This window comes from Mus caroli, chromosome 18 (genome assembly GCF_900094665.2).
Source record: "Mus caroli chromosome 18, CAROLI_EIJ_v1.1, whole genome shotgun sequence".
In the NCBI taxonomy this organism is placed as follows: domain Eukaryota; kingdom Metazoa; phylum Chordata; class Mammalia; order Rodentia; family Muridae; genus Mus; species Mus caroli.
This window is the reverse complement of record NC_034587.1, coordinates 16,473,448-16,488,165: the sequence shown is the minus strand read 5'-3', so window position 1 is coordinate 16,488,165 and position 14,718 is coordinate 16,473,448. Positions and strand designations below refer to the sequence as shown.

General features: G+C 37.9%; 1 protein-coding gene across 1 annotated transcript in view; it reads right to left on the bottom strand.

The window, feature by feature from the left end:
• The window catches only part of LOC110284806 (desmoglein-1-beta), a 36,376-nt gene that overhangs the window by 6,848 nt on the left and 14,810 nt on the right, over window positions 1-14,718 (bottom strand). The window contains exons 4-11 of the mRNA XM_021150715.1: window positions 13,259-13,414; window positions 11,510-11,654; window positions 8,641-8,807; window positions 7,103-7,237; window positions 6,626-6,811; window positions 5,552-5,811; window positions 5,107-5,246; window positions 3,484-3,822 (exon numbers count right to left, since the gene is read on the bottom strand). Coding sequence (XP_021006374.1) covers window positions 3,484-3,822; window positions 5,107-5,246; window positions 5,552-5,811; window positions 6,626-6,811; window positions 7,103-7,237; window positions 8,641-8,807; window positions 11,510-11,654; window positions 13,259-13,414 — 1,528 coding nt within the window. The remainder of the gene's footprint in view (window positions 1-3,483; window positions 3,823-5,106; window positions 5,247-5,551; window positions 5,812-6,625; window positions 6,812-7,102; window positions 7,238-8,640; window positions 8,808-11,509; window positions 11,655-13,258; window positions 13,415-14,718) is intronic.

The following is a 14,718-nucleotide window of genomic DNA, read 5'->3' as shown; positions in this document are numbered from 1 at the left end:
ATATATATATATATATATATATATATATATAAATATATATATATCTACATACATATATATATGTATATATATAATATCCAATATATATATATATAAAGAACTCAAGAAGCTGGACTCCAGAAAATCAAATAACCCTATTAAGAAATGGGGTATAGGGGTTGGAGAAATGGCTCAGTGGGTAAGAGCACTGACTGCTCTTCCAAAGGTCATGAGTTCAAATCCCAGCAACCACATGGTGGCTTGCAACCACCTGTAATGAGATCTGATGCCCTCTTCTGGCACATCTGAAGACAGCTACAGTGTACTTATATATAATGATAAATAAATCTTAAAAAACAAAAAAGAGAGAAATGGGGTATAGAACTAAACAAAACAGTCTCAACTGAGGAATACATATGTTGGAGAAGCACCTGAAAAAAATGTTCAACATCCTTAATCATCAGGAAAATGCAAATCAAAACAACCCTGAGATTTCACCTCACACCAGTCAGAATGGCTAAGATCAGAAAATCAGGTGACAGCAGATGCGGATGAGGATGTGGAGAAAGAGGAACACTCCTCCATTGCTGGTGGCATTGCAAGCTGGTACAACCACTCTGGAAATCAGTCTGGTGGTTCCTCAGAAAACTGAACATAGTACTACTGGAAGATCCAGCAATACCTCTCCTGGGCATATTCTTAGAAGATGCTCCAACTTGTAATAAGGACATATGCTCCACTATGTTCATAGCAGCCTTATTTATAATAGCCAGAAGCTGGAAAGAACTCAGATTTCCTTTAACAGAAGAATGGATACAGAAAATGTGGTACATTTACACAATGGAGTACTACTCAGCTATGAAAAACAATGAATTTATGAAATTCTTAGGCAAATGGATGGATCTAGAGGCTATCATCCTGAGTGATGTAACCCAATCACAAAAGAACACACATGATATGTACTCACTGATAAGTGGATATTAGTCCAGAAATTTAGAATACCCAAGATACAATTTGGAAAACACATGAAACTCAAGAAGAAGGAAGACCAAAGTGTGGATACTTTGTTCCTTCTTAGAATGTGGAACAAAGTACCCATTGAAGGAATTATAGAGACAAAGTGTATAGGAGACACTGAAGGAATGACCATCCAGAGACTGCCCCACCTGGGGATCTGCCCCATATACAATCACCAAACTCAGATATTGTTGTGGATGCCAACAAGTGCTTGCTGACAGGAGCATGATATACCTCTCTCCTTAGAGGCTCTGCCAGTGCCTGGCAAATACAGACACGGATGCTCATAGTCATCCATTGGATGGAGCACTCGGTCCCCAATGAAGGCGCCATAGAAAATACCCAGGGAGTTGAAGAAGTCTGAAGTCCCATAGAAGGAACATCAATATGAACTAACCAGTACCTCCAGAGCTCCTTGGAACTAAACCATCAATCAAAGAAAACACATGGTGGAACTTGTGGCTCTAGCTATATATGTAGCAGAGGGTGGCCTAATTGGTCCTCAATGGGAGGAGAGGCCCTTGATCCTGTGAAGGCTCTATGCCCCAGTATAGGGGGATGCCAGCATCAGGAATCGGAGGGGGTGGGCTGGGGAATGAGTTGGGTGGAGATAGGGGGTAGTTAGGAAAGGGGATAATATTTGAAATGTAAATAAAGAATAAAAAAAAACCCAACAAAGATAGGTGATTCTTTTCCCTATCATCACCCAGGAAACAGCAGAGACTAAAGAAAACTGAAGGCAGGCATCAGTTCTGATCCTTCCTGCCTGCATTTACTTTTGTTTGCATAAATTTGTCTTCCTGTATTTTAAGGGAAAATCTCATTCAATTATCAGTTATTCTTAGGAACGTTATTTTCTGCTACAGAGACATCTGTCTTTAGACAATCCTTATATAAAGATTATCACACTTTAGCAATGTCTTTTCTTTCTAATCTGTTTGAGATTTTAATAGAATCTGGCCAGATAATTCTGAAAGAAAAGAGGAAATAAGAATGTGTAAATAATTGAAGGAAAAGTTAATGCAGAGAGGAGGGAAGACAGAGATAAGAGAAGGAAAACAACAACAACAACAACAACAACAACAACAACAACAACAAAACCCAAAAATCCCCAACTAGCTTTGCTTTTTGGGGGAAATCTGTAAGATAGAGCAAAGAAACTAAATGTAAAGTTATTGACCCAAAGACTTGTATACAACATTGAAAGCCTTCTTTAGCCACACTGTCTGATAATAGACATTGATATTAGGGAAAGTGAAAATGAAATCTAGCTGTTCTTTCTAGCAATCGTCATCACTCTTTGGTGTTTAGTTTGCTTTAATAAAGCATAGACCTGAGTACAAAGTGTAGAGGAGCATCTCTGCTCCACGTAGCCCACGCTGGGCTCCTCAAGTTTGCTAGTACTCTTGCATCGTTCTTGATTGGGTTTATTTTGATGAGAAAAATCCATTTCAAACTCATGATTTTTCTCATAGGACATTTCCTGGTTCTGATTTCTATTTGTTATGAGCCAATATGGGGGAGTTCCTGTTATTTAACACAGAACATTCATTTTTTGAAGTGTATTTTCCATTCTAGAGAAAGTGCTCCACTTTAGACTATGTTCTCAGTGTGTTCATATTTCTTTGTGGTTTATATGGATGTATGCTGAGGAAATGCTTCAAAAGGTGGGTTACTTAAAGTCAGAGAAAACCTAGTGAAGTAGTATCTAGTCACTTGTTAAGAGACCAACGAGGAGGGGCTGGTGGAGTGGTGAAGTGCTGTCACAGGGTTAAGATTCTGTTCTCAGCATCTGCACTGTGACTCACAACAATCCACAGCTTCAGTTGCAAGGAGTTTGTGGACCAGGCCCACATTCACATGCTTATGTTCACATTCATGTAGGCAAAACCACTTAGACACATAAAAATAAAAATGAATATATTTAAGCAGAGAGAAATGAAGGTAGAAAAATATTTTAAAATTTTGTATGTGAGTTCTTTCAATGTACATTTTGTGGTTAATTGATTAAGTATTTGAAACTTGCTTTACTACCAATATTTTATGAGTCTACATTTGAAAAAGGAAACCTCCCAACTGCTGAGATGGTAGGTGTGTGCCACCATGCTTAGCTGCAATTGTCATTGTTCATATTAACTTAGTAACAGTGTGTAGGCACCAAGGTACTCCCCACTTTCCACTTGAGTTTCTGTCATAATTTAGGGCAACATTAAATTCCACCAGGAACATGTCTTGGACTCTATGTTTGTCTTTCTGTCCATGACTAAGGCTTCTGTAGTGGCCCCAGATGTGCCATAGCCTTCACTTGTGGGACCTCTCCTCACCTAGCGGTGCTGTGAGGTAAACAAGAACAATTAGCAAAACTTGGAACAACTGGTTAGGCAATGTTTGCAGACACATACTGTTAAGCTGAACACATAGACTGTTTGCTTTCTTTTGCCATATTGTTTGAGAGACACATGTCAAAAGTAGGATTGAAACACTTACATCCTAAGACTAGGAACCCCATGATGAGCAGCCCGATGCCTGCAGGACCGAGGTGAACGTTGTCTTCTGTGATGTCAAAGGGCTCCGGTTCCGGTTCCTCTAAGGGATTTTGCCTACCGGGAGTGTTGTTAACTCCGCTGCCTCCACCACTTAAGGTGACTCCCCCTGATCCTGTGACACGTTGCGGGCCCACAGTGGAAGTGCTTTGATATCCATTAGTCACTGGGTCACGATTACCACCACTGCCACTGGAACTGCCATCACCATCTGAACCTGATACCCAGCCAGTGCCACTAAGTTCAATGACGATTGTCCCCGTGCAGGTCCTCTGAAGGGAATCTGTAACAAGGTTGACAGTGGAAGAAACTACTGCCCACACACAGTCTAGCAATTAACAGATTACAAGTGTCCCCCATGGCCAGCCGCTTGTGGGGGTTCTGGAAACTCTCATCCTTGGAAAGCAATTGTTTCACCAATTCATCTATCTTCTTAGACCTTCTACTCAGTTAATTAACCTTAAAATTATTACTGGCAAAAATGTTTACTGTATAGTTAATAGTGTTGCCACTTAGATATTTTATCTAGGTTCAAAAATTCAAAATACAGAAAGATGTGAAACAAAACCCGAAGCTATCCCNTAGTAACAATACCTAAGGGACAACCTTCTAGATTCCTTCAGTATCAGTTGTCCTTAGTGATACGGCCCATGTTGCCTGTTTTTATGAGACATTGGTATGATCTTATGGTTCATCCTACCTCAAATGGGTTTTGAGATTTTACTTTAAATTGTATGCACTTTTTCATGCCTTGGCACANCTTTAATTCACGTAGTTTATGGTGGGTACATGATTTTACATCACATGGACTATAGTTTCCTTCCTTAGTTACCTGCTGATACTGCTTTCAATAGTAACTGGTAATAACACAGGTGTTAGCATCTCTGTTCAGCCTTTTATATTTAGTGCTTTCCCAAAGATTATCAGTGGGATTATCAGATAGGAATAAGGAAACGAACTGAGTTTGCTTCGTGCTTTTCTATAGATATGAGTGTTCCTTTCACTGACAGAGCCTTAGAGTCTGGCATAATGGCTAGCATTTATTTAGTTAAGACTCAGTTCATACTTGGTGAATAGAGGAAATGAAACCTCTGGAGATGTGAACAGACATAATTCAAAGTCTGGTTATCTGTCCTTACAGGGCATTCAATGACGTTCATGCTGCTTTGCATGTCTTACTATTGTCTTTTCTTTGTTTTTAAGGCATTATCAGCATATATTGTATTTTCCCATTTTGCAGAAGACTGGGTTGTAAATGGGCGCGGTGGCTCCTCTAGGACCCAGTAGGCAGTAAATGATGGGACAGGACAGTTTGAGTATACAGTGCTCAGTTCAGCAGGACAAGTTCTATTGAAAAGGAGCTTTTCAAATTTACTTGTATTCCAATCACAGCCCCCACCTCCTCTATTCCCTGCCTCCTCTATACCNTTTCTAATCCTTTCCCATATTGCCCCTTATCCTTCTATCCACAGGGAGCCTGAAAAGAGGATAATTAAAATAATAACAGTTTAAATTATTTTAGAATATTTATTCCTGGCTTCCTCTAGAANTGAAATTGATTTCTTACCATCTATTGATAGCACTGTTCCTTNATATNNCNNATTAAGCCTTTGGTATTGTTCCATAGTAACTCTGTTTCTTAACGTTATTATGCCTGTTCTTGAGTCAACAACCAGCAGGTTCTCTGGGTTATTTCCCATTTCATATCTGTATTTAAAAGAAATAATAGAAATTAAAGCTGTCTTTCAAATCAAGAAGTTCTAATATTATGTTTGTAAGGTTAGTATACAAAATTATGGGTGTCTTTTGTCTTTTCATAAAGTGTCTGAAAACACACTTTGTCAAATCCACTTTGTGCTNGCTCATTCTCCTTCCCTCCCACCCACCTCATGCTTCCCATCCTCCTGACTGGCTCCCTTCCTTCCCCCTAACAGTTCTTGCTTTCATTCTTTCCCTCTCCCTTCTCATCATCCCCTAAGGTTAACATTTTAGTTGGAAAATGCCATTCTTACCTAACATTTGTGGAAGCTCGACCTGTGTCCAGGTCTGTAGCTACAAAGTCTCCCACTCTGTGATTTGCTTCCATTCTACTGTCTACTACAAATGTCTTTGAACCTGGACGGAACACAGAGCCCTCGATGACATTTAACACAGTCACAGTGACCATAGTTGCTGTGAGTCTGTATTGAGAAAGAATTGACTGGTGGAATTCAGCTACATTTCGAACACCAATACTAAGTTGTAGATTCTTCACGGCTTCATAATCTAGGGGCTAGAACACACAGAGATAATTAGTCATACTGTAAGAAAACAGTTTTGAGGACACAGAAGTCTTTTGAGAATACTCAAAGTCATTTAGTATGTTCTTGTTTCAGTTATGTAGTTGAACACAAATCCACGTGATTACCCAGTCCAGTCTTACTTGCTGGGAACTAAGTTCAAGGTCACATGTAAGCAGAGTAAGGGGGAAAATCTAATTGTACTCTTTTGTCTAAAATCTAATTGTCATCTTTTGTTGAAAGGGTTGGAAGCTTTTTGGGACAAGAGTTCTAATTGCTCACCAAACAGTTAATTGCTTAAATTCCACATATGATTTCATTAATATTTTCAGTGCAAAGACAATTTATATTAGCTGATAACATTTCATGTTTCTGACACAGTAGCTCTCTTTATACCAGACTGTGTATCAGATACATTAAAGGTTTAGCTAGCTTTATTAAAATGCAATTAAATGCAATTAAAATGATGATGTAATTCTTTACATTAATATAAATAAAACCTTAACTTTAAAGGTTAATCATACTTTGTTTTTTGAAATCCTTTTATATAGACATGCTTTCCCCAAACCTGATGTTTGGAAAGAATTGCATTGATAAAAATAGTCTCAAATATTGAATTCTTGTTTTCCTGAGATTATAAAAGCAATGCATTCATATGAAAGTTTGTTTTTACTTTTCATAATTTTAAAGAACAGTAAATTTTGGTATTTCCTAGACTCATTTATAAAATGCTAATATCATTTTAACTTGATGTTGTGAAATAGAAAAGACCAGCAAAACAAATGATTTAGGGTAATTATACCATACCTTGACCACCTTCAGAGTTCCTACATTTGTTCTTTCATTCATTTCTATTTCAAACCAATTTCCCTCATTTCCAGAGATAAAGAAAATGATTGCCTTCCAGTTGTCTGAGAATTCTTCATCCAAATCAATGACTCTGATCTGCACTAGCTGGGAGTGAAGTGCGTTTTCTTCAATTGTGATGTCATACTGGAATAAGAGGCAAAGTATCAGCAAAGCATAGGAGAGATCATGTACCAGATTGTCTCTATCATGTTCATGGTTAACCATTCAGAAACAACATCCCTGCTTATAATTGCATACTTTGTTCAAATCCACTTTTCCCACTGTGAAAGCAATGGAAGACAAAGTGTGTGTCTACTCTGGTGTTGTCGATAGCAAATACAGCAGGTGCACCTGAAAACTGAATGAGTTCCTATAAGAACTGGTATGTAAGGAATGTAGAGTCATGGAATCTAATCCTTAAGAAGGACTGCTTACAGATGACTGCTCCAAGTATGGGATGTTGTCATTGACATCGAGGATGGTGATGCTGCACTCGCTCTCTGCATACAAGCCATCTGCTCCACCATCACGGTCTGAGCCTCTCACCACAAGGGAATACTGGCTATATTGCTGAAAAAGACACATTACAGGCAATCATACACTAGATGTAGACACTGGCTCNACAGGTACATAAATCCACCATAGAAGACAAACTAACTGAAGGTGAAAATCCACAGATCTCACATCACTCAGTATGGATTTTGTGGCATCCATTTCCAATGATGCTTACCCAGCATGCTCTCAAAGACGCAACAGTTTTGTTCAAGACTTCATTTCTTATTCATTGTGTGCCCAGAGAGAGGAGAAGGGTATAAAGGGTGAGACAGGCCACAACATTTAAGAGGAGACAGATATGGTTCATTAAAGATACATGCTATGAGCCATAAGCCACTGAGTATTTACGACAATACAGAGGTGCCTAGTGGAAGGTGGAAAGCAGGGATGGAGTCACTGATGATGTTTCTACTTTGATTCTATTCGGTGGTGACTCCACTTTTAGAAGTTGGTAAAAGCTATGGAAGCATCCTTAGACTTGTGCATAAACATAACAATTACCATTTATGAATATAACTTCTGTACTTCTCTTCATGGTCCTCAGAATCCTCAGTGATTGTGAAGGGCCTTCATTTCTAACTCCCTTTCTTAGAGAACTTTACTGCTAAAATTATTTTGATGGTAATATATATTTTTGGACTATGTAAAATAATCTTAGAGAAAAGGAAAACGCTAAATAACCTTTTTCTCTAAAGGTGTTTTCCAAACAATTCAATGAAGAAATTTTAGTAACCTAAAAACATCCACAGACCTGTGTAGGTTCAAATGAGACAAAATCCCAGCCCTGTGGAGGAGTGAACACAAAGTCCCACCCCTAATCATGATTTGCAAATGATTCCTGCTGGAAAAGAGAAAACTGCTTTCTCCAGTGGGATGTCACGTATCAGTCACAGTCCAATGCAGGGCCCTTGTCCAGAAGTAATTACATTAACCTGACTCATATTTGTGTGTGTGTGTGTGTGAATTTTATTTTAATAGTTTTTATCTTTTTGTGAGTTTGCTTTGATCTTCGATTAATTTTGGATGAAAATGGGGGAGGCAGGGAGAGAGAATGAAGTTGGGTGGAAAGGAAGATGAGGAAGATCTGGGAGGAGTTGGAAGAGGGGAAAGAATATGATCAAAATATATTGTTTGTAAAAATGTTTTAAATTATTTTTTTTTTAGTATAAATAAGGCATGCGAGATGGCTTAGCAGTTAAACGCACTCACCATAAACCTGACAGCTTGAGAGACATCCCCTTGACACAAGGAGACATACAACTCTTAGACGTCCTCTGACTTTCACAAGAACGCTCTAGCATGCAAAGGACCACGCATAAAGTGTTTGAACACATTCATTTAGTTTCTCTTTCTCTTAAGTACCATTACTTTAGAGCCAGTTCCTTTGAATAAAAATCCATGAGAAGATGAAGGATTACCTCTCTGTCTAGAAAGTTATTCATTGTTCTGATTTCTCCAGTTTTCCTGTTGATGATGAACATTGGTGAGTCAGAAGGCTCCTGTCTTATGATCTTGAAGGCTATCATTGAGTTCAAGTTATTTGGCTCATCAGCATCGGTAGCATTGAGTTTCATTACCAGTGTGTCTAGAAATCAAGGGCAGTTGGCAGAATTGGACAATGAACATTATTGCAGTCCTATATGTGCTCTGTGTCCACACAGTGTGCATTTAACTTTCTTCTCTTTGTACAACACCAATATACCAATGTAATAGCTCCTTTCTCTACTATTGGTCTAACAAGAAGACCATGGTTAAAGAGGTGCCTAGACATTCCAGAAGGGTAAAAGGAAGTCTGTTGTTCTGAATATTTATTTTTCTAACATAACTTGTTTTAAACAAGATGCTTATGGTTAAGTTAAATAGCATTTAAACATGAATAATGTTTTTTTTCAACTGTTCTATTCAACCTTATTTTTAGCCATAAGATCTTGTCCTTACTTTCCACAGTTATAAATGAGAATGGGAATAATACCATATTTATAAAGTTCACATGAGAATTTAATAGCAAATGAGAATGTTTACTGATGTTTATACTCAGTAATGCACTTTAAATAAACATTATTCTTCATCTTGAGCATTTAATAAGTACCATTGTTATTTGGATTGGAATTGACTCTTAGTAGGTGTTGTCTAACTAGGGGCATGTAGGAAATGTTTATTTGACCACACACACTGCCCTGTCCTTATCTTCTCTTGTAATCTAGTATATAGTTTTCATGAATGACATTCGTGGTCATGGAAAGCTGTTGACTTTAATTTATCACCTGGAATGGTGTTCTACTCTGTAAATTGTTTCTGACATAATTTTCTAGTCATACAGGACATTCCATCCCTTCTATTTTTGCTTCTTTACCCTGTGTTATCTTCTTTATCTCTTCTCTTCTCTCACCTCTTCCTCTTAGCTTCACATCTTTTAAACAATCTTCAATGGTATGCACTGTCTCACTTAGGTTAGTGAATGTTTGGTAATTAAAGTTTTATGTACAGGAAGCCACCAGGCTTCAACTCTACTCTGAGATTATTATAGTCCTTAAAAAAAAAGCTACAGTGGAATATACTTTTAGTGCCACCAGTTAGAAACATTTGAGAGATATGCTTCCTGTATTTATGGTGAACCATATGGAATTACATTTATAACAGTTTTCCAATGTAAAAAGCAGTAACTTGAGCAAAGAGAGCCATTGCAATTGGCCCTCTGGGGCTATAGGTTTCATGCCCACAATTCAGCCCATAAAAAATGGGGAAAGATTCAAAGAACATTACATCTGATTGAATAGTTAAAGACTTTTTCATGTCATGAGCTATGGGATAATAAATATTTATAGGACATTTTCATTATATTGGACATTATTACCTCTAGAAATAATTAAAAATCTGTGAAGAGATGTATGTGAGTTTATGCAAACAAGACATCATTTGTAAAAAGATATGAACTTCATAGATCACTTTATCTTTACAGGTTCTAGAACCAAACCAGATAAAGAGGGATGACTACAATTTTTTATAGCTTGAATGAAGGTGAAGCAAAGATTCCTTGGCATTCATTTGTGGCTAAGAGAAGCTCTAAGCCCTTGGGCCTAAGTTGGTTTGAAGCCCCAGTGTAGGGGAATGCCAGGATGGGAAGACAGGAGTGGCTGTGTGGGTAGGGAAGTATCCTCATAGAGTCATTGGGAGGGGGGATGGGATTGGGCTTTTTCTGGAGGTGAGATCTGGAAAGGGGAAATCATTTGAAATGTAAATGAAGAAAATATCCAATAAAAAAAGATAAAAGCTCTAAGCATCAAAACACATTATTTGGATTGGATATCTTTGAGTGACTTAAAATAGTCAACTTTGTTCTGTTTCTAGTACTTATATTCTCCCCAGTTTCTACTGCATACTATTCACCCCATCCCTCTGCAAGTGTGCCTTGGAAAGGAGTAAGAACAGATGATATTTGTCTTTCTTTGTCTGGCTTGGTTTGTGTAGCGTTGATCAAAGTTACAATTCATGAGTTCTTTGAGTTCTTCTTCAGCAGAACAGAGTATCAGTCTATGATATATTTTGAAATGATGTAGAAGAAGAATATAGAATTTTCAGGGCTTACTAGTTAATGACAGGGGAATTCTCTTGATCCTTGTTTGGTTACTATGTGTTGTATTGAATAATGTACTCCCATAAAGAGGTCAATTTCTTATGTCTGTATAAAAAAATTTAAAGTGATAATTTTGATAACACATATGAGTGGGGTTGCTGACACTGCAACTATTCCCTGAGTTGTTGGTTCTGGATGCTTTCTACAGTTTCTCCCAGCTGCTGTTTACCTTGCTGTCTTAGTCAGGGTTTCTATTCCTGCACAAACATCATGACCAAGAAGCAAGTTGGGGAGGAAAGGGTTTATTTGGCTTACACTTCCATGCTGCTGTTCATCACCAAAGGAAGTCAGGACTGGAACTCAAACAGGTCAGGGAGCAGGAGCTGATACAGAGGCCATGGAGGGATGTTCTTTACTGGCTTGCCTCCCCTGGCTTACTCAGCCTACTCTCTTATAGAACCAAGACTACCAGCCCAGGGATGGTCCCACCCACAAGAGGGGCCTTTCCCCCTTGATCACTAATTGAGAAAATGCCTTACAGTTGGATCTCATGGAGGCATTTCCTCAACTGAAGCTCCTTTCTCTGTGATAACTCCAGCTGTGTCAAGTTGACACAAAAATAGCCAGTACACTTGCTATAGCTCAGCCCTGTTGGCTAGCAACAGCTATTTAGTCATCAACTCATTGGTTCTTGAATAGTGCACATGACTCACTTGCATTAGAGTTTTCTTCTATTTGTCCTAGAAATGTAGTCATTGAAAACACAGGAGGGTTGTCGTTTATGTCCATCACTCTGACTCTAAGCTCCAGTGGATTCTCCAAGTCTTGACCTTGTGCATTCAGTGCTCGGCAGTAGATCTAGACAGGAAAGAAAAGATCTGTGGCAAGGCATGTGTTTGTAACTTTTATAGAATGGAGGCCTTCCCTTGGTACCTCAGGCTTAAGGAAAAACATAGTATCATTATTATTTCCCACTAAAATATTGACACAAGCAACACATACCATCAAGAAGAAAAGGCAAACAAGAGCATAAATGCAAGTTTTCAAAACAGGTTGGTATGTTAGATAAAAGGAATATTGCATAGTCTATGATTGAAATCAAGGAAAAGAGTGTCAGTGAGACTCAGAGGAGCACTTTGAAAAAATAAATGGCATTCTTAAGTGATGGGGGTAGCTATGTAGCTATTTATTTTACCATTACAGCTTCCATTGTGAAGACACATAATGTGTATTATTTCACAGAGGTCTGAGTGACCACACCAAGTTGTGTCCCAAATTCGACTAATTTGCTGACTTGGTGAACTTGTTGGGAGGCACCACATGGGAAGAGGTTAAGAATACAGATTTGGACTAGGAGGCTAATGGTTAAAGTAATTCTAGGGATATAGACAAGCAGTGCAAATGAAGGCAGCAAAAAGTAAGGGGTATTTAAAGGTAACTTGGAATATGATCCTTTTTCAGGACTGGGAATCAAACCAATGTCTTTTCATGTAGTCAGCAAATGCTTAATCCCCAAGTTTCATCCTTGGACCTTTGATTTTAATAGAAGAGACTACAAGATCAGTGCAAAGTTTGTTTTAATTTATTTTATACTTTTAATGAAAATTGTCAATCATGTGATCAATGGAAATGGAGGCAGACAATCGATAAGGAGAACAAAATGAAATAGATAAGTCAGAGAATAAGGCTCTTCCATTGATAAGTAACAGCTGGGTGGCCAACATGTCATGGGATAGCTCTAGGAAAGCAGAAAGTTGATCCTGCTTTTAAACTCAGTGATGAACGTTTCTCAGCCAGAAGAGAGAGTGCTATGTGTATGTATAGGAGTTGTCAGGATAGGTGGCTCTCTTTGGGGTTAGTTTCTTAAATAGAGCTGAGGTCGCATGTTAGAAGAGAGGCTACTGAAGTTGTGTGACAGTTTCTAGAAGGGATATCAGAGAGAGACAAGGCCAGGTAAGGATGAGTGAGTTTCTGAAGTCCATTTAGATCCCAGAAGAGCCTGAATATAATGAATTATGTTCTTGTGGAACAATTGGACTGCAGGAGCTCCAGATTCATCCCTTGGCAGTGGACTTAAAAGGAGACCAGTAGGGGAACATGGGGGAAGTGGGGACTGTGAGAGAAAACTCTGATTCTGATACAAAGTAAATAAGTTAACTAATGGAAAAAGGAAGTATCAATTTCCACTGATTTTTCTCTTTTGAAGATCAAGTAAAAGCTAAATATTTATCCTTCCAAACAAAGATTTGAATTTGTTATGGAGCTGATATAAACTAACATTTTTGCTAACACATAAGGGAAATATTTCTCTATTAATATTTCCTCATCTATTGGGGTAATGAATTAAGAAAGATCTCAAAAGGCCCAGTATTGAGACTTTTGAAATTAAATCTGCTATGGTCTATGATTTTTCCAAGAATAATTTCTATCTGCATATAGATATTGACATAAAGTCCACTTACAATGAAAAAGGGGGTGACTTCACGATCAACAATGGATGTTATATTGATTTCACCAGTTTTTTGGTTAATAATGAAGATTCCATAAGGTGGCTGGTCAATTCCCACTCCCGAGATGCGGTATGTCACTGGTTGGTTTGCAGCACAATCTGAATGAATCTGTATAAAGACACAGGCAAAGATGTTACAAGGATCATTACGTGAACTTCTGCATGCCAGATGACAACTGTCTTCCCCAAGAAATGTTGAATGTGCTGTCTATGACATCACCTAGGAGTTATTAAAAACAGGGAAATGTAATTGGAACAGTAGATACATGATCAGTATTGGATTTTTAATGATAAATAGCAATGTAATAAGATAATTCCATTTCTATGTCTACCAAATAATAATGAAACAGATGTCACCCTAAGAAATCTTTATATACATTGTTCATAGATGTCATAACCATTAAACATTGACAGTTTTATTTTACTATTAATTTTGGACTCTATGCTAGCTCTTTGTCTAGAGCTATCCTTCTTAAACAGTTTCATAATGCAGTTATTACATAATATTGTCCTTTAATTTAAAAATAATTTTAAAACTAGATAATTTTAGAAGAATATTGAAATAGATTTTATAGTGGCAGCCTATTTGAAACTTGTAATTTAGAAAGTGGGAAGAAGAAAGAAAGTACCCACTAAAAGGGTTAAATAAAGATTTAAATTCTGTCTTTTTTCTTCAATGTAAATGCTTTAAGAATATAAGCAAATTTTACAAGAAAGTTGCCCAGTGTATCTCTACAAATGGTTGTTTTTGTGTCTGTGTGTGTCTATATGTCTGTGGGTGTGAATCTGTGTGAATGTAGGGAGTAGGGTCCTGAGTTTGTGCGTTTGTGTATGAAGAAAGAAGATAGGGAAAATGAGAGGAAATTGAGGTTACAAATGAGGCAAGCTCTGGATGTTTATAAATACGGGCAAATAGGAATCAATTTCTTGTAGGTTATGCAGCTGAAAGAGCACGTACTTTGGGCACGTTGAATCCTGTTAATCATGGTCTTTTTGGAGGCTCGTCTAACAAATGTTCATGTGCATCACTTTTGCTTATGAGATGAAGCAACATGAAGAGCTCTATCCAAGTACCCAACTTTCTTAGTTTATCCCTATAGGAATTTTGGTTTTTATAATTTGAATGAATTATAGGCCATAACTTTCCAGTGCTATGTGTTCTCAAAGCACAGAAAAACCGGATTCTTCCAGAACTGTGTTCTCTCCATTGTGCTGTTCAGACTCATGCTCTGGGTTCTCACTTACTTTGGCAATTGGGTTTCTCTTTGAGTTGTCTTCACCTTCTCGACAGGCTGCAGCAAACTTGATCCATTCTCGTTTCTGCCTTCTGATGGAATGCCACCTGATGGTACCATTTTTGGCGTTGTGATCCCTTACCTAAATCGGTAAAATATTATATCTGTTAACTATTAC